At 43.1% G+C, this 27,887-nt stretch overlaps 1 protein-coding gene across 3 annotated transcripts in view; it reads right to left on the bottom strand.

The window, feature by feature from the left end:
- Positions 1–27,887, bottom strand: part of RPH3A (rabphilin 3A) — a 514,708-nt gene that overhangs the window by 136,113 nt on the left and 350,708 nt on the right. For all 3 annotated transcript variants that reach the window (XM_075323991.1, XM_075323981.1, XM_075323999.1), the window contains one exon: positions 3,464–3,593. In XM_075323991.1, the coding sequence (XP_075180106.1) occupies positions 3,464–3,593 (130 nt within the window). The remainder of the gene's footprint in view (positions 1–3,463; positions 3,594–27,887) is intronic.

The raw sequence follows: 27,887 nt of genomic DNA, 5'->3' as shown, positions 1-27,887 counted from the left end.
TTACCAGTTAAGCAACGTTACCTGTTCAAGATGATGTGCCCACAAGAACTATTGTGAGAACCTTTGAGAAATTCTTTGCACCTGGTTTTGTGCAGTTTTCTATGAACCAAGAGGCTATGAACTGGCTGTAGCCACAAACTCTCGCAGTGTATGCAGTTATCCCAGCGGTACCAACACCAGAGCATACCTGTTTATGGGGCCTGGCTCGTCGACGACAAGGGAGCATGCCTGTTTATGGGGCTTGGCTCGCCACCATAAAGAAGTGGGTACCCTGTCTGAAGTGACCGAGTACGCCGCCTCTACATTCCTGCCATAAGTAGCTGAAGACGCGGCTCAACTGTGAAGGGGCTTACCCTTTAACCATCAACCTCAATAAAGAAGATCAGAGGGTGTTGAGTGGGTTAATGGACTTGTGGGTGGAGGGTGGTGATGTTTGGTACCTGCTTTGAATGTTTTATGATGTTTTTATACTGTTTAAATGTTTTACAAGTTTGCACTTTAAATGTTCTTGTCTTTACAGCCCGAGGATGTGCTGTTGATAACTAAGGGGGAATGTGGTGCCCCTGACCTGGTCAGGCACCACTGAGTACTGCACGCATGCTGGGTCAGTACAAAACAGGTAATCCCAAAAGCTGACTAGGGTGTGGACACACAGACACTTAGTAGCCAGGACACACACAAACAGCTTAGAGGTGACCCCTGGGCAGTCTCAGGGAGGGGGCGTGGCCCTCGCATCCCAGCTAGTGGTGGGTAGTGGGACTGGAGACAGAGTTGTTCAGTGGCAGCCAGAGGAGTAGGAGTGGAGGAGCCACGTCTGAGGTGTGGAGTAGAAGATCAGGACACGCTCAGACCCTGCACCTGTAGTGGCTGCTGGTGGGGGAGAGAGGCTACCCAGTGGTGCTGCCTGAAATCCACCTAGTGCAGAGGTGGCTGAGTAAGGAGACTACCAGTAGACCAAGCCCGAACAGGGAAACAGGTCCCCAGAGCAGGAACTCATCTACTTGGCCTGCCAAACCTGCTGGTGAGGGCACTGTAGGTGCTTCACCAACCTACACAGAGTCCGCAGCATCAGCAGCAACGAGGGGGCCCATAAGGAGGATTGAGCCGGGAGCCATCTTAACCTTGGTCCACGCTGCCAGCAAACAGGCCAGAAAGGGGAGAACAGCAGTTGTGACTTCCCTGGGTGATCCCCGCAATACTACAAGTAAGGAGTCACCCCAAACAAGAAAGGCTAGGATGTCGAGTCAGCAGTCACCCCTACATCAGCCGAAGCGATACCTGGTTCCACTTAGTTCATCATAGCATCGCCCGGGTTGACTCACAGCTACCATCTGAAAGTGAGTAAAAACCCTGAAAGACACTGCTGCCTGTGTGTGAATTATTCTGCGACCTGTAGTACTACGCACTTAACTGGGCCCTGGGGCCAGCCCCACTCTCGGGAGGCCACAACAACTGACTGCATCTACCATCAGCCCCAGGCGCTCACTAAATTGCAGTGACGGTCACCCCCTGACCGCAATTACTGAGAGTGGCATCACGATTCCCATAAAAGTTAACCTGACCTACCTGTGGCCAGGAGATCACCAGCACGTGAAGTCCCTGAAGACCCTGAGGCGACCTGAAGATAATGGGGCTCCACATCTTGTGTTAGGAACAGGATCAGGACTAGACTTGTTACGACAGGTTACCATGTGCCTTGGCAGTCTGTTTGAAAAGTTTGAAGCGCCGCCATATTGCCACTGCAGAAAGCGCACCAAGAAACAACAGCAGACCACGCAAAACGAAGTAATTGCCCACGAAGAGGTGTGGCTGCCCAGAGAACCCCTGGAGCGTTCTGACCTCGCGAGCGATGGGGGCGGATCTGACCTTACCCAGCGGAGATGTTCAAGACTGGAGAAAAGGAAGGAAAAGTCACGAGTCTGCTGCAAGAAACAAAACCCAGGGAGTGCAGAGAGGACCTGGTGAGCAGCGACGACGCAGAGAGAATAGCGTCCGCATGCAGGGAACCAGAACCAGGCTCCGCTGCCTGGTGGGACTGGGAGCTCGCCCAGTTCTGTGACTGTCTGCAAGCAAGAATAATGCAGCAAGTGATGGAAGGGCGCTCAGAGCTACGGGAGCTGGCAGCAGCGGTTCGGGCCTATGAGAGGTGGACCGCGCGACAAGTGCCACACAGAGAGGTGACCACACAGACCCCCATGCTGATGCCTTTGGGTGAGCCCCACGCGGCCCCTGCCCGCTTGGGTGCGCTGACCCCACCGGCGCTGTTACCGGAGGCAATCCCTGCAGTGATGCCCGCTGTGATCCATGCTGCAATGACCGCTGTGATCCATGCTGCGATGCCCACGGTGATCCCTGCTGCAGTTCCTGCTGAGATCCCTGCTGCAACGCCATGCCCGTCCAGACCAGACCCAGCCGCAGCAGGGTCCCGTCCGGCCAGACCAGACCAGGCCGCAACAATATCTATCCCAGTCTGCAAAGCAGAAGCAGCCATCGCGCTACAGCCGCCGACCGAAGAGCCGGGTCCTGCGTCCCCGCCAGGAGAAGACCCACAGTGTTGGAACTCTGCCATGCAATCCATTTCTTATGGTGGAGTCATGAACACTGACCTTAACTGAGGCATGTGAGACCTGCAGTTCTTTTAATGTTGTTGTGCACTCTTTTGTGACCTCTTTGAAGAGTTGTTGCTGCGATCTTGGGGTAATTTTGGTGGACCAGTCACTCCTGGGAAGGGTCACACTGTTCCATGTTTTCACCATTTGTGGATCATGGCACTCACTGTGGTTCGCTGGAGTCCCAATGTTTTATAAATGGCTTTATAACCTTTACCAGACTGATAGATCTCAATTACTTTTTACTCTTTTGTTCCTGAATTTCTTTGGCTCAAGGCAGGAAGTTTGGCTTTTCAGGATCTTTTGGTCTACTTCACTTTGACAGACAAGTCCTATTTAAGTGATTTCTTGATTGAGAATAGGTGTGGCATTAATCAGGCCTGGGCATGGCTAGGGAAATTGAACTTTCCAAAAACTTAATAAACTACAATTTATGTTTTTTTTGGGGGGGGCAATCTCTTTTTCACACACGGCCCTTTAGGTTAAGATTTCTTTTTCCCTTAATAATAAAGGCCTTCATTTATAAACTGAATTTTGTATTTACTTGTGTTATCTTTGTCTAACATTTAAATGTGTTTGGTGATCTGAAACATTTAAGTTTGACAAACATGCAAAAGAATAAAAAATCAGGATGGGAGCAAACACTTTTTCATATCACTGTATATTATTAAAGCTATATCTTTTCAACTTTAGTTTGCACACACTTTGTACTAGCTGTGCTACTGCTTGTACATGAAATTATAGAAAACATTTTTTTTAAATATATTGTAGAAGATAACTTTCAAAAATTTTAAGTTTGAAAAGGTTCCTAATAGTGAAATATTATGCTGCTCATTAGAAATAATGATATTGACCTTTTTGCAGTCTTCACAGACCACACACTTTGATCCAGGCAAACCCAACTGCTCTCCACAAAGAATGCAACGATTAACACCATCACCCGTCACAGTCTTCCTCATATCCTCCAAACGATCCACCAACCGCCTGAGGGAAAACATAAATGCAGTTACTTGCCTCTTTCTCTATACAAAACTGTCCATTTTTGTATTATGTCACAGATCACTTCTATTTCAAACTGATACTGAATAGAACTCAAGAAAATAAGAAGCTTTGAAAACCTAATTAATAAAATTTTGTCTAATATTTTCATTTTATATTTTAGAAGCAGCAGAGAAAAAAAATCAGGCACTCACCAGAGCTTGCTTGTGCAGGTATCGATTTATTCAATCGCGGAGGTTGCAAGTGCATTAGGGCTGGTGGGGTGGGAGAGGACGCTAGACACGTCCAGTGACGACGGCAGTTTCGCACCTGTCTCAAGAGACAGGTGCGAAACGGCCGTCGTCACTGGACGTGTCTAGCGTCCTCTCCCACCCCACCAGCCCTAATGCACTTGTAACCTCCGCGATTAAATAAATCGATACCTGCACAAGCAAGCTCTGGTGAGTGCCTGATTTTTTTTCTCTGCTGCTTCTATGTTATAATCCCTGTTACATCAGATGCACCGCAGAGCAGAGCATGGTCTTTTTTCAGCCAAACTTCTAAGGACAATTCACACATAATTATATGGTGCGGATCAGTGCCCTGGAGATCCTCCCTATACTCTCATTTTATATTTTAGTTTCTTCCTTAGTGACAAGTGGCCATGTGAATGTAACATATTCTAAAGGAGATTAAGCCCCCAAACACATCCACTGTCCTTAACAGTAGGCTACATGGGGGGAAATAACGGTTCTCCATAAAGCAGATTAAGGAGTCTTAGGCCTCGTTGAGTATTTGGTGAGTTTTCTTTGATATTTGTAGGCCAAAACCAGGAGTGAAACAGAGGAAAAGTATAATAGAAACACTGACACCACTTCTGTATTTTTTGCCCACTCCGTGTTTTGGTTTACAAATACTGAGGTATAAAACCTCACCAAATACGCAATGTATGCAGGCGGCCTAATGGTATGTTCATATGAGGCATTTTTTCCATATGTTTCTTCATGTGGAAAAAAAAAACAATTTACGGTAGCACAAAACTAATATGATTTCTAAAGTCTCATTGACATGGTACATAATTCCATTTGCGATTTTTGAGCCTGTGTGTTTTTTAAACTGCAGAATGTCAATTCTTTCAGAATTTTTTACTGTTTTTTTACCCTTACAATTGAATGCATAAAACATGCATCAAAAACGCACAATTAAATGTATGAAAACCATAAAAAAACACATGTAATGTGGCGGTTTTAATGGAAACACTTTTTCATGCGGAATTAATTGGTCGTAAAACAGCACTGTGTGACCATTAGTGATGAGCGAGTACTAAAAAGCTCGAGTGCTCGAGCCGAGCATCCCAAGATACTCGTGTACTCGGCCCGAGCACCGAGCCCAATGTTATCCTATGGGAGACCCGAGTATTTTTGTGAAATGACCCCCGGCAGCATGTAGAAACCCTAAAAATGGCACAAAAGTCTCAGAAGAGTGCTCAAATGACATGGCAACAGCATGGGGAAGACCCCTTGAAGCATTTATCACTCAAAAGTCACAGCTGTGAACAATTTTGTCCGAGTTTTACGCCATTTTTACGGACTCACCAGAAAACCTTCCAAAATGACACCAAAATGAATTTTCATGGCGGAAATGTTAAGGGCACATACCCAATAGTGAGATAGAGCTGGTGTATGTTACTTTTTGAGATTAATACATGAAAGATTTTACGTGAAAACCTTGTGTGGCACTCCGATGTCCAAAACGCACGTTTTGTGCTTTTTACTAACGATGTCGGTCATTTTTTTTTTCATTCTATCTCCCGTCGGTCGGTCTCGCTCTGTCTGTCTCTCTCTGTCTTGTCTGTCCCCCTCTCACAGTCTGTCGGTCAGTTCCCCCCCCTCTCTCTTACTTACCGTTCCCCGATCACTGCTGCGGCGCTGCACGGCTGTTCACTAAACTCCGGCGGCTTTTCCTCTTTTGAAAAAGCCGGCCGCTCATTAATCAATCTCGTATTCTCTGCTTTCCTGCTTTTCGGCGCCTATGATTGGTTGCAGTGAGACACGCCCCCACACTGAGTGACAGCTGTCTCACTGCACCCAATCACAGCAGCCGGTGGGCGTGTGTATACTGTGCAGTGAAATAAATAATTAAATAATTAAAAAAAACGGCGTGCGGTCCCCCCAATTTTAATACCAGCCAGATAAAGCCATACGGCTGAAGGCTGGTATTCTCAGGATGGGGAGCTCCACGTTATGGGGAGCCCCCCACCCTAACAATATCAGTCAGCAGCCGCCCAGAATTGCCGCATACATTATATGCGACAGTTCTGGGACTGTACCCGGCTCTTCCCGATTTACCCTAGTGCGTTGGCAAATCGGGGTAATAAGGAGTTAATGGCAGCCCATAGCTGCCACTAAATCCTAGATTAATCATGTCAGGCGTCTCCCCGAGATTCCTTCCATGATTAATCTGTAAATTACAGTTAAAAAACACACACACCCGAAAAATCCTTTATTAGAAATAAAAAACACTAACAAAATCCCTCATTACCAATTTATTAACCCCGACAAACCCTCCATGTCCGGCGTAATCCACGGACCTCCAGCGTCGCGTCCAGCTCTGCTGCATGAAGGTGACAGGAGCTGCAGAATACACCGCCGCTCCGGTCACCTCCACGCAGCTAATGAGATGAGTATAGCGATCAGCTGAGCTGTCACTGAGGTTACCTGGATCCAACGGTGGATGCAGCGGTGGCCGCGGGTAACCTCAGTGACAGCTCAGCTGATCGCGCTACTCACCGCCGCTCCGGTCAGCTCCATGCACCAACTGAGGTGAGTATAGCGATCAGCTGCTGTCACTGAGGTTAATCGCGGCCACCGCTGGATCCAGCGGTGGCCGGGAGTTACCTGACTGACAGCAGCTGATCGCGCTATTCCCTTCATTAGCTGCGTGGAGGTGACCGGAGTGGCGGTGTCTTCTGCAGCTCCTGTCACTTCCATGCAGCAAAGCTGGACGCGACGCTGGAGGACTGTGGAGTACGCCGGACATGGAGGGTTTGTCGGGGTTAATAAATTGGTAATGAGGGACTTTGTTTGTGTTTTTTATTTCTAATAAATGATTTTTTTGGGTGTGTGTGTTTTTTAACTGTAATTTACAGATTAATCATGGAAGGAATCTCGGGGAGACGCCTGACATGATTAATCTAGGACTTATTGGCAGCTATGGGCTGCCATTAACTCCTTATTACCCCAATTTGCCAATGCACTAGGGTAAATTGGGAAGAGCCGGGTACAGTCCCAGAACTGTCACATATAATGTATGCGGCAATTCTGGGCAGCTGCTGACTGATATTGTTAGGGTGGGGGGCTCCCCATAACGTGGGGCACCCCATCCTGAGAATACCAGCCTTCAGCTGTATGGCTTTATCTGGCTGGTATTAAAATTGGGGGGACCGCACGCCGGTTTTTTTAATTATTTATTTATTTATTTTACTGCACAGTATAGACCCGCCCACCGGCTGCTGTGATTGGGTGCAGTGAGACACCTGTCACTCAGTGTGGGGGCGTGTCTCACTGCAACCAATCATAGGCGCCTGTGGGCATGGAAAGCAGGGAATATGAGATGGCTGTGTACAGAGCACAGCGCGCCCGCCGGTATAAAGGCTCGGTCACGCTGTGCGGGCCGGCCAATCACTGCAATTCCACAACTAACAGGGCTGTGGCATTGCAGTGGTCTGCCAGCCAATCCCTGCATGAGGGCTGGCTCTCAAAAGAGCGCCAACATGCAGGGATGAAGACCACGAGTACAGCACGAGTATTGCAAAATTACTCGGTACCCGCCGAGTAGCCCGAGTACAGTGATACTCGTGCGAGTACCGAGTAGTAAAAAGCATACTCGCTCATCACTAGTGACCATACCTTTACAGTACATGCTGCAGGATGTAATTTATCTCTCTCCTAGAACCAATTAAAATATTGTGTAAGTGCACCTAGGATGAGAGATTACCACACTGGTAAATATCATGAAAAATGACCACAGATAAATGCCAAGTCAGAAACTCATCTACAAAAAGGATTTTTTGGGAGGTTTCCCCCTTATCAGTGTAGAGCAGAGTCTGGCTGAGTGCAGGAGTAGATGAGGTTGCAGCTTACCATTTATCCGTGGATCATGTGTGCCTCATTAAAGGTAATCAATAAGCGTAGGTCTGCTCAACTGGCACTAGGTGCTCAAAAGTAAAGAAACAATATAATGAAAGAGAATAACACTATTTGAAGATGCGAAACAGAAGAAAAGTGTCCACTTTAATTTTTTCAATATATAGATACACTAAAAACAAAATTGAACCAACGTTTCAGCTTGAAAAAAGCCTTTTTCAAGGTTATTGTTATCTGAGAATAACTTAAAACTGATGTGAATATATAGAATGGCCTGAGGAACCAGGGTTGTCTTCAATGTCGCATCAATGATGTATGAGTGGAAGATCACTGTGCTGTGATGAACTCCGTAGTTGGCTGAAGTATAGTGGACTTTATATATGGGCTGGTAGGTTAGGGAATCCTGTTTTGGACGAGTCTCTGCTTTATTGATACCCATCCAAAACAGGATTCCCTAACCTACCACCCCATATATAAAGTCCACTATACTTCCACCAACTACGGAGTTCATCACACCACAGTGATCTTCCACTCATACTTCATTGATGGGGCATTAAAGACAAGCCTGGTTCCTCAGGCCGTTCTATATATTCGCATGAGTTAGAATTTATTCTTAGGTGATACTTAAGAGGTAGTTTCTTTGCTCTGCGAGAGAGAAAATTTGCATACTCTTCTGGCTTGGCATTTAACTCTTGACAAGTTTCAAGACTTTGTAAATGGTAGGATATTGGCTTATGGGGTTGCGACCTCTCCTAGGTATTTCTTGTGAGGTTTTTTTTATTCTGTGACAGCTAGTTAGTGGAGATGAGCGGACCTGTTGAAATGTGGTTTGGCCGTTTCAGTTGGACTATAGATAAAGTTTGGTTCTGGACATGGACGTGACCTGAACCCCAATGGAAGTCACTGATTGAGCAGCCTGCCATAAACAGAATACTTCCGACTTCCGGGGCAGGATAGGTGAGGATTTCCCTTTTTTTTTCTTTTTTTGGCACACGATGACATTTCTTACCCCCACTGCAAGCAGTTTAAAACTGCAAGTGGCTCGCACTGGGCCGAGCATGGAGTCTACCTGATCACAGCGATGCTCGAGTGAGTGATTTGCATATGTTAAACACCCAAACTCAAAACTCAAATACTGTTTTTTGGTAAAGTCAGTGTTCGGTAAGAAACGAACTTTACTTTTCAGGCTTGCTCATATCTACTAATTAGTAAAAAAAACAAATCAAATATCGAAATATAAAACAAAATCTAATTTTCATAGTCATGGTAGCATGTATACAAATATATACTTCCATTCTCACTGTGATATAATTCTATAACCATTATATATACTCTAGATAATGGTTGTTCCAAACTATTCTACCCCAAACGGACTAAATTGAGTATCTGTTGGGCAAGGCCTTAATGTGGAGCCTGAATGCACAAACCACCATCACTAAAAATAGAACAACCATGACTAGATAATTTAGTCACTCCGAAGACAAGCCTCAGGAGATGAAATTAGGAATCCCAGATTCAGAGATGCTTCATGCGCTCCACTTGTGTGCTGACCTATATCCAGCCCAGAAAAAGGAGTACACAAAAGGAACGAAGCACTGCGTGTGTTCTCTCCTTTGTGTGTAGAGATACAGTCTGTGTTTGATGTATATTTTACTTATCGTACAAATTGTCTTTTGGGAAAACAGATAATAACAGCACAGAACTAGGATGGATATACAAACTAGAAACAATGCCCATTAAAAGACACTATCTGATTCTACATTGTTTAGCATTGTAGAACTATTAATTTGTATTAAAAAAAAAGGCAAGCTAAAAATATAGGTGGTCCCTATATCTGCAAGAACCAAAACCAACCAAGCTAATCTCTAGGAATAACAAACCCAGTCATCAACTATTAAAACAAACTAGGAAAAATCGAAACCTCAAGAACATTAATCCAGAAAGGAACTTTTAGACTTTATTATTATAGCAACATTTATTCCATGGCGCTTTACATGTGAAAAGGGGTATACATAGACAAGTACAATAATCATGAACAAAATGAGGCACAAACAGGTACAGGAGCAGAGGGGACACGGCCCGCAAGGGCTCACAGTCCACAGTATTATGGTGACAACTGTTGACTGATGGTGTGAAAATAAACTTTGATTAAAAAAAACTAGGGCAATATATTTTGGTTTGCTCAGATCTGATGGGGTGATCTAACATTGTGCTCCCTAAATATAGATTTTATTTTTCTTTTTTAGTATACAAGATGTTAGATACAAATTTTACTGAACTTGAATCACCTTTAGGCCTAGGCACTCGGGCCAATGTTACGCTATCAGGCAGTTTCCAGCTGCGATTTTTCTTTACTCAGGCGGCATTGCACAGAGAAAGCAATCGCAGCATTCTGCAAGTGTATGCAAGAGCTGTATTCACTCACACCCATACAAGTCTATGGGTGCGAGTGAAACAAAGGACTGCACTTGAAGGACATCTGAGTGCAGTGGGATATACTCACAGGCTGGCAATGGAGGAGATAGCGAGATTAATTCCTCCCTTTCCACCACATCACCCTCCCTCTCCTCCACAGCTCCCTCTTTCTATTCCACAGCTGTGATCCAATCGCAGGATTGGATCACAGTTGCATGACACTCAAGTCATGCTGGCAGCAGAGCAGGTGCCAAAGGTCATTGGCATATCACACCCTATGCTCTTGCACCGGATGCATACCCTCATGTGGCCCTAGCCTTAATGCAAAAGTACCAGATCTTTACAATAAAAACTGGACCAAAGAAAATAAATCAAGCCAAATAATAGCCACAGTATGAATTTGAGATTTAGAAAATATTTTCAGTACAAAAGTAGTCTGCTTTTTAGATAATTATTAATAATAAAAATAATAATAATTATAACGCTATTTATTCCATGGCGCTTTACAAGTGAAAATGTTGTGTACATAATAAAAACAAAGTACAATAATAATAGACAATACAAAGGTACAGGAGGAGGGAGGTCCCAGCCCGCAAGGGCTCACAGTCTAGATGTAGATGATTTATTGGTATTGTAAAGGAAAGCCGGCTCTGCCCGTCAATATTGTAAATGTCAAAAAATCTTTAACCTTGGCAAAAAGCAGAATTGGCTTTCCACCAAATATTTAAGACTCTAGGCTGTGTAGCACTGTCCTGCATGTATATCTAAAAAAAATAAACATACAATGATGTCCCAATACTGTAGGATGACCTGTTTAAAGTATATAAATCCAGAGTAGAAATCCAATTAGTCAAAGGGTATCATGGAGCAGTTTTTCAGGCTTATGATATACAGCCTTTTACACTAGAGAGCAACAGTATTGTAGATTACTTCATGCATCGATGAGGTTTCCTACTCCCTAAATCATTTCATCAGAGCCCTTCCAGTTTTTTCTTTAATTGGATTTTTGTGAATGAAGCTCATTTATTGTGCTATAATAGATAATATACATTTGTAACATACAAATTCCTCACTTTTTTCACCTCATAGATGTCTGTTGGTGATTGGAGGTATTCCTACATTTATTCAACAGCAATTAACTATCCTGAAAATATTTTGCTTCCAAAAAGGCCTGAAAATTGTTCGAAGAGGGCCTTGTACAACTTTTGTATAAAAGTATGAGTCAGTTAAAATTAGATAACTGTTTATGGTCAATTAATATAACAATGCTGAAAACTGAGTAATGGAGAACGTGATGTATACTGTACATTAAATGCAGGTCAAAATACTTGACAGTAGAATTGTGGAAGTTGCTTTATTGCCAACTGTAAATCCATAAATTACAGCTAAAAACTAAAGGATTCGAGACTTAAAAAAAAAAAAAAAAATTAAATTGCTGGAAATGTGTTAATAAAATAACCGTTTCTTGCTTTTTCAACCTCCCATAGCCCATTTGTCTTTCCCGGTCCTCAAGTGATGATGTCATTTCCATCATTCAGAGATGACTGAATATGTTGCTATTTAAATTCATCAGGTTCGGCAAACTTTTCCTAAAAATTTGATTTGTAGAAAAATAATTTATCGCAAATCACAAGTACTGTAATCTCTTCAGGACTGTATCCAACTGCATTCACTCTCCCTACAGCCCCCTTTACACGTCCATGAAAATCACGCACGTTTTTCACGGACGTGTCAAAGGTGCGTATATCCCTCAGTGTGCCATTTTTATGGCACAATGTGTGTTCACGATGTGTTATCCGTGATAACACACGGAGATTGGGAACTTTCCGCTCACCTGTTCCTGGCGTTGCTGTCCGTGGTGCTGATCTTCGGTCTCTGGCCCTGCCGACTCCCCGCACTGCAGTTTCCACCCGCAGTGGAGTGAATATGCGATGAGCATAATGAGCGGGGGTCGGAAGCGAGTGACAGCAGCGGCAGAGACTGCAGCACTGCGGACAGGTGAGTATAGATATTTTTTTTTTTAACCAACACGTGTGTTTTCTCCGGTGTTTGTCACATGGATCACATCCGTGTGGTCCGTGTGCAGGCCGTGTGACACCCGTGATGCCGGAGAAAAACAGACATGTCTACGTGTGGAGCACACGGGCACACGTATGCTCCACATGTACACACGGTAATAGCAAAACACGCACGTGTGCGCAGACCCATTGATTTTAATGGGTCTACGTGTGAACGTGAGGAAATGGACCAAACACGTACCATAGACACGGACATGTGAAGGGGGTCTAACACAAACACAGCCTAACAAATGTCAAAGTGACCTCAAGATAGAAACAGATCGCAACCCGATAGTAACAAACAGTCCATTTAATAACAGATTGCACTGACAGGCTATTCATGTTTTTTAAAATTAAAAAATGGTCCAAAAATTATCAATCATAGATATTTGTGATTGGGCAGATCATTCTGTTTAGAACACTGACTGCAACTGATGGTGTTGCTGCTAGAGGCAACTTCATCAATCAGAGAAGGTATTTATTACAAGATTTATCGAGTTTACAGATATTAAATTTTACATATACAACCACACTAACATTTTATCAAAAAGTGATCCCCGTGACTAAAACCTCCTATTCTTTCCCTATTTGTTCTGTTTCTTCATTCTTCAAAGTAACTTCATCCTGTGGTAACTGACAAGAGTAATGTGCCATATATTCCATAATTCCCCCACCCTTCCACCTCACTAATACACTCCTCCCTCATCCCTCCTAGCACAGCGCGTCTCCTCCTTGCAGCGTTCTGCTGTGAGGGAGGAGGGAGCAGATGGGCTGTGACAAGTGGTGAAACAACACCCACAGCTCAGTGAGTCTGGAAGAATGCAGCCGGCTGCACGGATGTGACGTGTGTGGCACTTGACGTGACGTCACCGGAGCGGGAAACAGCTGTCTGCAATAGCGCCTCTCACAGGCACTATTGCCAACACAAGGTATTTGAGAGAAACATTGTTTCTCAATATAATATCAAACTAAACAATAAAAAATATGGGTGAACCACCCCTTTAAATGTCTAGATTTTATTGCATTTACTTTATATTTTAAAAAAACAATTATTCTCATCTTCCCAAAAACAATTGCACTAGAAATCCAAAAGCTCAGTACAGACACTTTTGACAAGCTAGAATACCATATGTCACGGATTACGGATTTCAGTATTTTCTTTTTTCTGGAAAAACTATTGTGCTAACTTGCTTCTGCTTTGTAGTGCATTTATGTAGTGCATTTACAATGTAGAAAGAAAAGTGTAATTGTAATTCAACTGCAGTAGGACAGATGCTAGCTACACCACATCACTAATCAATGACATGAAGTCTGCCATAGCTGCTGGTACCTTTCCTATCTGTCTACCATTATCAAGAGAAACTGCATTCCCAAGCTAATCTGTTTCACTGCTGCAGTTATACAACACCTTGTTTTATGGAGAATCTGTCCAATATTTTAAGGTTTTCACTTCCTAGCTCTATTGGAAAGCTGTGAACTCTGATATACTCTCACTATCCTAAAAGCACTCTAAAATGGCTTCTGCATTCCCTGACTAGGCTTTTATACAAGCTGTTATGGGCCCTCCTGATTGGCAGCCCTATACTCGTAATGTGATGTGATAGCTGCAAGCCATTATGAGAGAGCACACGTTTGAGTAATCTATATACTCTTCTTTATTGTGTAAAAAAGCAGTTGCATTTTATTGGCGATTTGCATAAATTGAAATGCAAATTGCTGGAGTTAGCTGGCACCTGCAAATTTCATAAAATTCAACTTGAATTTGATTTGCATAGAATCTATTTGATAATCTCTAGAGATGAGAAAGCACTAAAATACTTGAGTGCCCATCACTTGTAGCGAGCAGTTTGCACACTTGGACAGGCTCAATTCGAGTAATGACTATAATGGCAGTCAATGGAGAAATATTATTCCGATTGCCACTGTACCTGAACAATTGGGAAGAGCTGGGAAAAGCACCAGAATTAGCCCATCTACTGTGATGTGCCATTTCTGAGGCTGGCTAAGGGCTACTATTTTTAGGCTGGAAAGGGGCCAATACCCATAGACCTTCCCAGTCTGATAATACCACCCCACAGCTGCCTGCTTTACCTTAGCTGTTTATCAAAACTGCGAGGACCCACACTAATCTTTATTATTTATTAGGTTAAACAAGGCTAAAAACACCCTTTAGTGCCACATGAAAGGTACTAAAAAGGTGTTTTAGGTTTAACTGATTAAATAAATAATTCGGCATCTAGTGTGATGCGCCATTTCTGTGGCATCTGTGGCGTGGTATTTTTAGACTGGGAAGGGCCAAATAGCCATGGACCTTCGCAGCCTGATAATATCAGCCTACAGTTTTCTGCTTTGGCTTTACAGGTTGTGAAAAATAGCAGGACCACACATGGTTATGTTTAAATTATTTATTTTATTAAGCTAAAAACACCCTTTAGTGCCACATGAAAGACACTAAAGGGTACCAGTCTAATCCCTGCTCTAATTTAAACTCTCCGGCCTATCACAACTTTCCCTGAATTACTTCTAGAAGAAAGTGCAGAGCATTGGCCTCCTGGGTCTCATGTAAAGCGGGCTTTACACGCTATAATATATCTAACGAGATGTCGGCAAGGTCACGTCATAAGTGACGCACATCCGGCATCGTTAATGATATCGTAGCGTGAGACACCTATGAACGAGCAGAAATACTCACCTTCTCGTTCATCGTTGACACGTCGCTCATTTTCTAAAAATCGAACGCCCGGTTGTTCAATGTTGCCAAGGCAGCACACATCGCTCCGTGTGACACCCCAGGAACAATGAACACAGCTTACCTGCTTCCCGCCGGCAATGCTGAAGGAAGGAGGTGCGCGGGATGTTTAACCCCTTCACGACCGGCCGATTTTTCGCTTTCCGTTTTCTTTTTTTGCCATTCTTTTTCTGAGAGACGTAACTTTTTTATTTTTCAGTCAATATGGTCATGTGAGGGCTCATTTTTTGTGGAACGAGCTGTACTTTTAAATGAAACTATAAGTTTTACCATATAGTGTACTGGAAAACGGCAAAAAAATTCCAAATGCAGAAAAATTGCAAAAAAAGTGCAATAGCACTAATATTTTTGAGATATTTTATTCACTGTGTTCACTATATGGTAAAACTGATGTGTGGGTGTGATGCCTCAGGTCAGTGCAAGTTCGTAGACACCAAACATGTATAGGTTTACTTTTATATAAGGGGTTAAAAAAAAAAAGTGGAAGTTTGACCGAAAAAAGTAGGGCACGTTTTACGCCATATTCCGTGACCCGTAGCGTTCTCATTTTTCAGGATCTATGGCTCAGTGATGGCTTATTTTTTGCGTCTCGCGCTGATGTTTTTAACGGTACCATTTTTGCGCAGATGCTACGTTTTGATCGCCTCTTATAGCATTTTGCGCAAAAGTTGTGGCGACAAAAAAACGTCATTTTGGCGTTTGGAATTTTTTTGACGCTACGCCGTATACTGATCAGATTAATTGATTTTATATTTTGATAGATCGGGCGTTTCTGAACGCGGCGATACCAAATGTGTGTATATTTTTTTAACCCTTTAATTTTCAATGGGGCGAATGGGGGGTGATTTGAACTTTTAGGTTTTTTTGTTTTTTTTTTAATTTTTTAAAACTTTTTTTAACTTTTTTTTATTTTACTAGTCCCCCTAGGGGGCTATTGCGATCAGCATTCCGATCACTCTGCACTATCTGCTGATCACAGCTATACAGCTGTAAACAGCAGATATGCTCTCTTTCTCTTTTGCTGTGCTGCTGGCACAGCGAAAGTGAAAGCAATTCATGTGTAGTACAGGAGTCATCACATGACCCTGTGCTACCATTACAACTATTGGAAGTCACGTGATCGCGTCACGTGACTTCCGGTATCGGGCGGTAAGTAAAAGTTTACCACGATCGCGCTTATAATAGCGCTGTCACATATTGACAGCGCCATTTAAGGGGTTAAACGGTACGAGCAGATAACGATTCTGCTCGTAACTAGCAGGCACACATCTCAGCTGTGAAAATCAGCTGAGATGTGTGCCGATCGCGGCATGCTGCCGCCGGCAGACTGCGGGCAGTAACATTATGACCGCTAGGACGTAATTTTACGGCCCGCGGTCGTTAAGGGGTTAAGTCCCACTCATCTCCGCCCCTCCGCTTCTATTGGCTGGCCGCTGTGTGACATCGCTGTGACGCCGAACGTCCCTCCCCCTTCAGGTAGTGGATGTTCGCCGCCCACAGCAAGGTCGTTTGAAAGGTAAATACGTGTGACGGGGGTTACAGCATTGTGTGACACGGGCAACAAATTGCCCGTGCTGCACAAACGATGGGGGCGGGTGCGATCGCAAATGCCACGACATATTGAAACATGTAAAGTATGCTTTAGACTCGATTATGCAAATTGGCCAGCCATTCACAGTAATGAAAGTAGCAAACTTGTCTACAGCATTACCGTGTATAACAGGCAATCGCCACATGTTTATTGGCTGTGTAACAGCCACAAAACATGACATGTGGAGAGGGGACTCAAGCATGGAGCTAAAGCACCCACGATTCTTGACTGAGTAATGAGCATGCACAAGTACACCGGTGCACGCTCGTACCTCACTAATCATCTCTAGAAACCACTTTAACCAAATGCTTGATTCAATACTCAAGTGTCATACATGCAAATGTGACAGCTGCAGCCAACTATTTGTCACAGCAGTCATATGAAAAATGGGTGTGACATCATCAATGCAGAACCAACCTATATCAATGCAGCAGCAAATCACTGAAAGAGGTGAGAAATGTTTATGTCACTACATAATTTCAGTTTACGTGTCTTTTTTTTTTATTTTGGACAACCAATGTAATTAGCATATGCTACAGAAACCCATTCTTGAGATACCTATGCTATTACTGATTGATAGTATGTTGCAGTTCACTTTTAATTAAAACTATCACTTGCCATAATATCTAAGTCAATTTTTGTAGGAATTAGAGGCAATAGATCTGTAGTGTAAGGCTATGTGCCCACGCTGCGGATTTACCGCGGATTTTGCCGCGGATTTGCCGCGGATTTACCGCGGATTTGCCGAAAATCTGCAGCAGCGGCACTTCCAAGCCATTTCAATGGCATTTTGGAAACGCTGTGTCCATGCTGCGGATTTAATGAGGCAAAATTTTGATGACTAATAGGATTTCCTTTAATAATTCCAATGTAATCATTTTGTAACATTTCCTTAAATTAATGCAATTTGATATACAGTTTTATAAATTCCTATAAGAGTTAATGCTTCAAAAACTATGTTGTTCACTTTGTATCAACTTTTGCTGTCAAATCTTGAGAAATGGTTCAATCATAACAGGATTGTCGGGTTCACTAGCTGGATGTAAATCAAACATTATACTATGGAATTCAATGTGTTGGATTGTCCACTGACAGCTTATTTCATATGGAGTATATTGACAAGTATAATATTTTTCCCATTTAAAATGATATTCCTTTTATTAACTGATTACCCTTATAAAACATACTTCCAATCTAGTAGATCTGAATTATCTGCCATTTTAAAAGAACTAAGATACCCTTAAAACGTGGGCCAAAGGTTACAAAAAAAAGGTTACTTAATGGAAATTTAAGTATCTACTAGAGATGAGCAAATTGATTTGCAAAATCTGGTCAATCAGCCACATGACTATTCCATTGCCACTGGACATTAGCCTGTGAACCACCTCCTAGCTATGAGCATCCTACCTTCTAAGCCTGAAAATTAGCAGTGTTGTAGGAACTCCATGTAGAAGGCAGTTTGCAGGTCTCCCATCTGTCGGCCACGTAATATTGATGTGGCCGCTTTACCAGGGACCTGCGAATCTAATCACTCCTTTCCAGTATCTAGTAAAACAGGCACATTGAGTGGCACAGGTCCTCTAAACTTTTAATTGCTATGTCCTGTGAATAATACACCCCAACACCTTCAGCCTGGAGATTTTAGTTGCAGAGAAAAGCTATTCTATAGAGTGAAAATGTACAATAAACTGAAGTAGTGTCAAGACACAATATACAGTGCCTTGAAAAAGTGGACATTCCTGTGAACGTTTCCACATAGTAACACATTACCCACACCCTTTAAAGGTATTTAAAGAGGACCAACCACTAGGATTTTCATATATAAACTAAAGCCAGTGCTATACTGGTGCTCTCACTCTGATTCTAAACAGAACATTAGTTGTGAGATCGGATCTATATGTGAAATACAAGCCAGTAAATTTTGTGAAATGCACTCTTATTTGATCGATAGTAGCTACAGAATATTCAATATGTGGGTTGGGTTTTGCTATTTATTCCCGCCCCTGTCTGCCTGCCTGTCCTTCCTCAACCCTGTCCTTGTTATTACAGGGGAGAGGAAGGAGGCAGACAGGGGTGGGAATAACTAGCAAAACCTGACCCATCTATTAGATATACTGTTGCATCTCTCATCAAGTAACAATGCATTTCACAAACTTTACTTGCCTATGTTTCAGAAAGTATACATCTGATCTTACAACTTAAGACATGCTTAGAATCAGCATGATAGTACCAGTATAGCATTGGCATTAGTTTATATATGAAAATCCTGGTGGTTGGTCCTCCTTAATTAGTTCTTTATTATTGTAAAAAGTTATACTTTGGTCTCATCTGACCAAAGCCCCTTCTTACACATACTACTTGTGTCCCCTAAATTTCATGTGGAAGAAAGTGCTCCCAGAGACCAAAGTAGAACTTTTTGAGCTACATGCAAAACATTATGTGTGGTGGAAAAATCCCCCTGAAAACACCATCCCCACCATCAAATATGGTGGTGGCACAATCATGTTGTGGGGATGCTTGTCTTGAGCAGGGACGGGGAAGCTAGTCAGAGTTGATGTAGCTAAATACAGATCAATCCTGGTGGAAAACCTTTTAGAGGCTGAAAAAGCCTTGAAAGCGTCATCTTCCAGCAAGACAACAACCCTAAACATACTATGGATGGTTTAGATAAAACCATAATTATGTAGTTAAATCCCGTTGAGACTTTGAAGCAAGATTTGACTGTTCACAGAGGCTCTACATCCAATCTCACTGAGCTAGAGCTATTTTGCAAAGAAGAATGAGCAAAAATGTCAGCATTTAGAGATGCAAAAATCGTAAATACTTTACTGGAGAAGGTAGCCCTACAAAGTATTGACTCAGGGAGGCTGAATACAAATATAAGTTGCAATTATCGAATTTACATTTTTTAAATATTTAGACGATAATTTATCATCTCCATTACAATTCAGAAATACTTGCTACATAGTGTTGGTATATCACATAAAATCTCAAAAAAACACATTTAAAGCATGTGGGTGTAATGTGAAAAAACTGTATAAACATTCATGGGGTAGGAACACTTTTTCAAGGCAATGTAATTCATAACAATATGTCCTGTTATAGGAAAGAAGTCCAGCGCAGTCCTCAGGATGTAGACTTTAAAATCATCAATATTTATTTGTAGAATCCAATAAAAGCGATGAAGTATAAAGCGGTCAGCAAAAAATACAGGGGATACAGATATGGAGACCCCACAGAACTACGCGTTTCGACACATAGTCTTAGTCTTACTCATGTTACCATGAGAACATGAGTATGTGTCGAAACGCGTAGTTCTGTGGGGTCTCCATATCTGTATCCCCTGTATTTTTTGCTGACCGCTTTATACTTCATGGCTTTTATTGGATTCTACAAATAAATATTGATGATTTTAAAGTCTACATCCTGAGGACTGCGCTGGACGTTTTTCCTATATCGTATATTTGGCTGCCAAGCTTTCCCTGCGCTAGGTCCACAAAGACAGCGGTGAACAGCAACTCGGTGAGCTGAACTTTTTTCTTTATAATATGTCCTGTTCTCTTAAAATACAGTAAATTGTGCCTACTGGTACACACATAGTACTTTTAAAGGTCATGTTGATGAGAACATATACTGAACAAAAATATAAAAACAACACTTGTTTTTGCTCCCATTTTCCATGAGCTAAACTCATAGATAAGACTTTTTCCAAGTATATAAAAGGCCTTTTTCTCTCAATTAATGTTCACACATTTGTCTAAATCTGTGTTAGTGAGCACTTCTCCTTTACTGAGAAAATCCATCCACCTTGCAGGTGTGGCATATAAACATGATGATTAGACAGCATGAGTATTGCACAGGTGTGCATTTGGCTGGCCACAAAAGGCCACTCTAAAATGTACAGCTTTATCACACAGCACAATGTCATAAGTTTTGCGGGAGCGTGTAATTGGCATGCAGACTGCAGGAATGTCCACCAGAGCTGTTGCCTGTGAACTAAATGTTCATTTCTCTACCATACGTAATCTCCAAAGCTGTTTCAGAAGATTTGGCAATACATCCAACAGGCCTATCAAGCACTGAGCATGTGTAACCCATACAAACCAGAACCTCAACATCCAGCATTCACCTTCAGGATCATCTCAAACCATCCACCTGGAAGCTGCTGTAATTATCAGTTTTCATAACCAAAGGAATTTCTGCACAAATGGTCAGAAATCGTTTTAGGGAAGCTCATCTGCTGCTTGTCGTCCTCATCGGGGTCTCCACCTGACTGCAGTTCATCATCGTAACCCAATTGAGAGGCCAAATAGTAACATTCGATTGCATCTAGCACGTTGTAGAAGTGTTCTTTTCATGAATGAATTCCAGTTTTTACTGTACAGGGCAGATTACAGACTAGCAAATGGTCACACCTGATATTGACTGGTTTACTGATCCCCTAGGACCTCACAATACTGCACATTTTAGAGTGGCCTTTTATTGTGGCCAGCCTAAAGCACACCATAGAAAAGGACCTTTAGTGTAAATAGAGAAAGATCTTTGGGTTCAGCTCATGAAAAATGGGAGCAAAAACAAAAGTGTTGCTTTTATATATTTTTGTTCAGTTTATTATGTATGAGCTAGTTTTAATACATTTAGGCAAAAGATTTGGAAAGGATATCTTTACCGATTCTGTTGAAGCCTATTTTTTTAAAAGGCATGGTTTATTAGATTAAAGAGGTGGTTCACCCATATTTTTTATTTTCTAGATCGATATTATATTGAGTAACAATGTTTCTCTCAAATACCTTATGTTGGCAATAGTGCCTGTGAGAGGCGCTATTGCAGACAGTTGTTCCCCGTGCCTGACCCCTGGGCTCTGTGACCTCAGGGATCCGGTGACGTCACATCAGGTTCCTGATCGTGATATCATCACGGCAGTCGCAGTCTTCCTGACTCACTGGGCTGTGGGTGGTTTTTCACCGCCTGTCACAGCCCAGTGTGTCTCCTGCTAGCGCTCTGCTGTAAGTGAGGAGGGAGCAGATGGGCTGTGACGAGCAGTGAAACACCGCCCGGCAACGGTGTCAGGAACTTGACATGATGTCACCGGATCCCTGAGGTCACAGAGCCCGGGGGTCACAGAATGGGAAACACGGTCTGCAATAGCACCTCTCACAGGCACTATTGCCAACATAAGTTATTTGAGAGAAACTTAGTTTCTCAATATAATATCGATCTAGAAAATAAAAAATATGGATGATCCACCCTTTTAATGACTGAACCTGGACGGTTTCTTCCCTGCTCCAGATAATTGTCAGGTGTCGTCCATGTGTGTACAGTATATAAGGGGGAGACCAGTCTATCCACTAGAACCAGTTGGAGACTGCATTGGATTAATTAGCTCTGTCCCAATAGTCCCTAGCTGGTTTTTCAGAGTAAAACATACCTGGCTGCAAACATGCAGCCAAGCTCCAATTCATAGTCTCCATGCTTTGGTTACTATGAATCCAATGGCAGGCTCCCTTTAAATCAATAATGTCTACAGTCCAAAATGCTACACACTTCTATTCCATCAAGTGCAAGCAATTACAAGGATTTTCACTGGAAGGAATATTTTCATTAAGCATATTATATGCTGCATCAGTCGACTGTCAGGTACAATATGAACAGCACACCAGATTTTCTATTTAATTATTTATACAGCTTAGGAGCAGAATGCCTAGAATAGCTAATAAACTGAAAAGGTCTTGGCAGTATAACTAGCTATGCAGTTATAAGCATGATGCATAATAACAATGTATACCAACAGCAGGATAAATAGCAATTTATTCAATTCTAAAACATTTATAGCTATACACATAAAAATATCAGCTATAACAAGTTCCACAATATTAAGCACCGACAGTAAAATAATAATGGGCTCCTTTGTGCATCAAAGAAACTAATTGGAAAATAAAAAAAACTTTCCCTGTGGAAAAAAAGTGCTTTAGAAACTTTTTACTTCCAAATGTTGATGTTAATATGTCTGAGGCACAATTATCAGATGATTAATATTTCACCATACAGGTTCGGCCAGATTCACATCTGCCTTGGTAGGAGGATCGGTCAAACGAGGCATACTGCTCTATTTTTTTCTGGGAAAATTAAAAACACCCTAATGGAAACCAAATGGATCCAATTATAGTTTGTGTCCGTCATATGACTGCGTGAATTCCTTTTTCCTATTCCCATAATAAAACAGGAAATTGGAACTTGGAAAGCTATTCTAATACAGAAGAGTTAAAATGTACAAATCAGGTTTTTAACACATCAAGGACCTGAGTATTTAACAATAGCGGGAAAAAATATTATTTCTTTAATTTAGTAAATCATGTGGTATTATAAGTATATAATTATTTTCCAAAAAAGTAGGATTTGTGGTCCTGGCATGAACAAGGAATCTATCACTTAGTTCACGCTGTCCAAACCCCCACTACTTCCGAGAAAACCGGTTGAGGGGCAGACTGGGAACTTGAGGTAGAAACCAGACTAGTCTGGCACTGCACCGGGACAACTTCTCCCTGCACTGCTACAGTTGATTAACACCACATGCACATGTTGAGTATTAGGTGAGTTTTTTACCTCAGTATTTGAGAGTCAAAACCAATTGTCGAACAGTCAAAAGAAAAGTATAATAGAAACACGTGCACCACTTGTGCATTTCTACCCACTCCTGGCTGTGGCTTACAAATATGGAGGTAATAAAATTCTCAACATGGCCTTAAAGATCTCTCCCTATGTACACATATGGGGGAGACCTGCGCATCAACTATTGTGGGGCTGAGAGAAACTAGTCAGGGGTGTCACCAAAATAGTCAAGTCCATCTAAACAGTACCCAACTGCCTCATCAAGCAATGCTTTCTCTGAAGTGCTGGAGTGCTTCACAGAAAATCATACCTGGCTGCAAACACACAACCAGCTTCTAAACCAGGCTACCTGTGGTATGTGTAGCATTATTCAAGTGACAGATCCCCTTTAAGCTTTCATAACAGCTCACATGACTGCCTATATTGAAAATATATATATATATATATATATATATATATATATATATATATATATATATATATATATATATATATATATATATATATATATATATATATATATATATATATATATATATATATATAGCGTAAAGGAATGATACAGCCATTTTTGGGGTGCTTCTGGATAGCAAAAGTACAGTTTACAGCTAAGGCAGAGATAAGAAGAGAAAGACATTATACACTGAATAAACTGTACAGATTATGTGTGACAGCACTCCAATAAAGAATAGTTACCATCTCTTTAAATGTAACCACTGGCGGACATACTGCATGTGCAGAATGTGCAGTCGCACAGGGGCCCTGAGTGGGAGGGGGACCCCAGGGCCTGAAAACATATGGGGATTTCATTTGCCAGCAGCAGCTTCAACACTAACAGGAGAAGCAGGGGCCCGATCAGCTGAATGCATATAATTATGCTGAGCTGACACGGGCCCCTTCCCTCACCTGTTAGGTCCTGCAGGAGGAAGGATTAATCTCTGCAGGAGCTATCAGCCGCGCGAGGATGACATCATTTCTCGGAGCCCAAAGGAGGCTCTGCCCACCAGCTCTATCTCCAGCAGAGCAGGGGCCTCTGTATACAAACATGGCTCCCTGCCTCCCCTCATCCCTGAGCCGCTCTCCCCCTTCTGCACTGGAAATATTTCAAGAACAGCAGTCAGGCCCCAGGAGGAGAGGAGGCTGCACCACAGACAAGATGGAAGTACAGGCTCTAGATGGAAGAACCAGCTGTCCTGACCACCATGTGCAATCATCTGCAGAGAGGGTGAGTCCATGTGTACACATCTATATACCTATCTATCTATCCATCTATCATGTATCTATTATCTATCTATCCAGCTCTCTATCTATACCTGTATCTATCCCTCTATCTATCCCTTTGTCTATTATCTATCTATCCATCTATTTATCTATATTTCTAACATGTTTGTATATGTGTCATGTCTATGTTTTTCTGCACATATGTGTATGTGATGCGCCTGTATTTATCTGTATACATCTTTGTATTCACTTAAATGCTCATATTATTTCAGCTCCATTACAAGTGTGATGAAGTCGCATGTGAACATATAGGTGAATACAGTCATATACAGAAGCTTCCTACTCACTTTTATTGATGGAGTCTGTCTGTGCAAGTAATGTAGTGTGAGTTTATTTATATACTGTTCTACCAGCCATGGGACCGCTGCAACTTGTGATCAGCTGCAGCGCTCAGGTGACTTGAACTGCAGGCATCACAAGCTGCAGCGCTCCTGTGTCCCATAGAATGGTGACATAATTAATGCTGGCACAGATGGCAGGACGGCCGGCGCAGGATCCAGGAGGTGACAGCAGGTGAGTACAATTTATTTAGTTATTTTTACAGAATCTGGCCTCTGGGTAATAACCTTTGTCTGGACACTCCCTTTAATAAACTATAATCCTCATCTTTCTTCCACCTGAGAGCTCTAGTGTTCCATTCCCTAATGCTTCTGTCGCGGGCGGGGAGGACGCCGCCGCTGCGCTCGTTAACGCTCGGGTAGGGCGTTGCTGCACCTGCTGCTCGGTGGCTCGAGCGTTGGGCCGGATCTGGGGACTCGAGCGGCGAACTTCGCCCGTGAGTGAAAAGGGTGGTTGGTTTTGGGGGATTTAGTCTGTGACACCACCCACGGGTTGTGGTGAAGATGGGCACCACCACTGCTGGTGACGGGGGATCCCGGGAGCGATGGTAGGGAGCAGCTGGGATGTTGTTTTCCCTCTCCGTGGGTAGAGGTTGGTGGTCCCGGGGCCCAGTGGTGTGACGGGGAGGCAGGGTTGGTGAGGAGCAGGGTTGCAGGGACAGCGCGGTGCGGTGCCGGATGGCACGGGTGTACTCACTCAGTAAGAGATGCACAAAGTCCTCGGTAAACCAAGCGGCTGGATGGACGGGTCCCGCAGCCGGCTGCAGTGTCTCTCCCCGGACAGGTGATGGCGGCTGTCTTTCCCTGCACCCTTGTGTACTTGTTTGACTATGATGGATCCCCAATGGTAGTCCGCTCCCCGATGTATGAATGCCGGAGGAGCCAGTTTGCCCGCAGGCGCTGGCCCTTGGGTCTCTAGCCTTAGGCGGTAGCTGTATACCCTCACGGTCTGGGCGGTTGCCTTTTATCGGGTCTCTGGCTATTAGGAAACCCCTGGGGTTCCGGTCACACTCGGATTTGACTATTGTCGGCGGCTCCAAGCCTGGTCGGGGTCCGATGGCCCTGCCTCTGTGTGCTGGCTTCACTTCGATCCCCGGTCGGTACCGGTGGGCCATTGACCGACCCCGGTCCTATGGTTCCGAGTTGCTTCACCACTCCTGCAGACAGCCACTACCGTCTGCCAACCTTGTTGTTAGTGCCTGGGCCACAACCCAGACACTCTAGTGTTTACTCCTCACGCTTCAAACTCCAAACTCTGACACTTTTCCCGCCTCCAGGCCTGTGAACTCCTCGGTGGGTGGGGCCAACCGCTTGGCTCCGCCTTACCTGGTGTGAACATCAGACCCTGGAGGGAGGCAACAAGGGTTTTGTGTTTGGCTAATGTTACTGTCTAATGGGGGTGGGGGTGTATGTATGTTACCTGTGACGACCTGGCTAGTCCAGGGCGCCACACTTCTGTTTACAATTGCTGCAGATATCACAGCCCAGGTGCCTTATGTGACCACTGCAGAAAATCACTGGTTTCAGACTTGAGCTGTATACCAATGACAAGCTGCAAAACACTCACAGGGTGTCCAGGTTGTGCCATCTCCAATGTAAATAGAGGCATTGGAGACAGCACTGAAGCTGCAGCAGGTAGAAGGGCGGCAGGACTGTGTTGTGTTATATTCAGATAGTAAATATGGAGCATATTTATTATTTAGATTTGGTCGTTCTGTCCTAAACTAGGAATAAACAGTGCACTCTATATGTTTACATACTTTTATTGTGGTAAGAAGGGGGGGCCCAAAAAGATTTTTTGCATAGGGCCCCCCTGCAGTCTGTGTCCGCCCCTGCCTGTAACTATATACTGTATGTTCAGATCATTTTAACGCAAATGCAGCCTTAGAAATGTCAAGGAGCTTGAAAAGAATTGGATACAGTCTTAGAAGACCTCAGAACATTATACATGTCTTTTTAGGGAAATTCGAGGTTTGTAATAGTTTCAATTTATGGCAAATCGATTCACTGCAATTGAAATTATTTTTAAAAGATTTATCCAACTTGGAAAGCTTGAATTTCTAAAGATTTGCTCATCCTTAGTAAATGTATAGAAAATAAATAAACCCCTCCAAGTTATCATGGTAGCTGCAACCATATAGGAAATGAATAGCAAATAATAGTGAAAATGAACACAAAATGTTATGTCTATCATGGGAAAAAAAATAATGTCAAATGTATATAAATCACAAAAAAATACATAATTCTCATGAAAAAAGCACCAGACAGGAGTGTAGGCCAAAAAATAAATAAGATACAATAGATACAATTAACCAAGCCGAGGCAGCTTCTGACTGCTCAATGTAAAACTATATACAGTTTAGAAATATGTTGGTAAGATATTTGACCGTTTCAATTGCTTTTGATCAGTGTGTATGGATGACTATAGGCCCCTTTACATGCAACGACGTATCTAACGATATATATTGCCGGGGTCACAGATTCCGTGACGCACATCTGGCATTGTTAGCGACGTCAATGTGTGTACAGCTCCGAGCGAGTGTTAACGATCAAAAATACTCACCTTATCGTTGATAATTGACACGTCGTTCATTTTCATAAAATCGTTGCTGTTGCAGGACGCTGGTTGTTCATCGTTCCTGCGGCAGCACACATCGCTACATGTGACACCGCAGGAACGAGGAACATCACCGTACCTGTGGCCGCCCACAATGAAGAAGGAAGGAGGTGGGCGGGATGTTACGGCTGCTCATCTCCGCTCCTCCGCTTCTATTGGGCGGCCGCTTAATGACGCCGAACGAACCGCCCCCTTAGGAAGGAGGTGGTTCACGGGCCAGAGCGACGTCGCTAGGCAGGTAAGTCCCGTGTGATGGGTCCTAACGATGTTGTGCGCCACGGGCAGCGATTTGCCCGTGACGCACAATCGACGGGGGTGGGTGCTTACACCAGCGACATCGCTAGCGATGTCGTTGCGTGTAAAGCCCCCTTAAGAATGGAAGCCAGATAATACTGTCAGGGCTCTCTCTTGAACACTGTGTAGATGTTTCACAGGCTCGAATAATCTATTGGTCTGAGATAACATTTACATTTATAAATGATACAACAAAAATAGGTT

Source organism: Anomaloglossus baeobatrachus, chromosome 1 (genome assembly GCF_048569485.1).
Source record: "Anomaloglossus baeobatrachus isolate aAnoBae1 chromosome 1, aAnoBae1.hap1, whole genome shotgun sequence".
Classification (NCBI taxonomy): Eukaryota; Metazoa; Chordata; class Amphibia; order Anura; family Aromobatidae; genus Anomaloglossus; species Anomaloglossus baeobatrachus.
The sequence above is the reverse complement of the archived record's forward strand: the minus strand, read 5'-3'. Positions and strand labels throughout refer to the sequence as shown.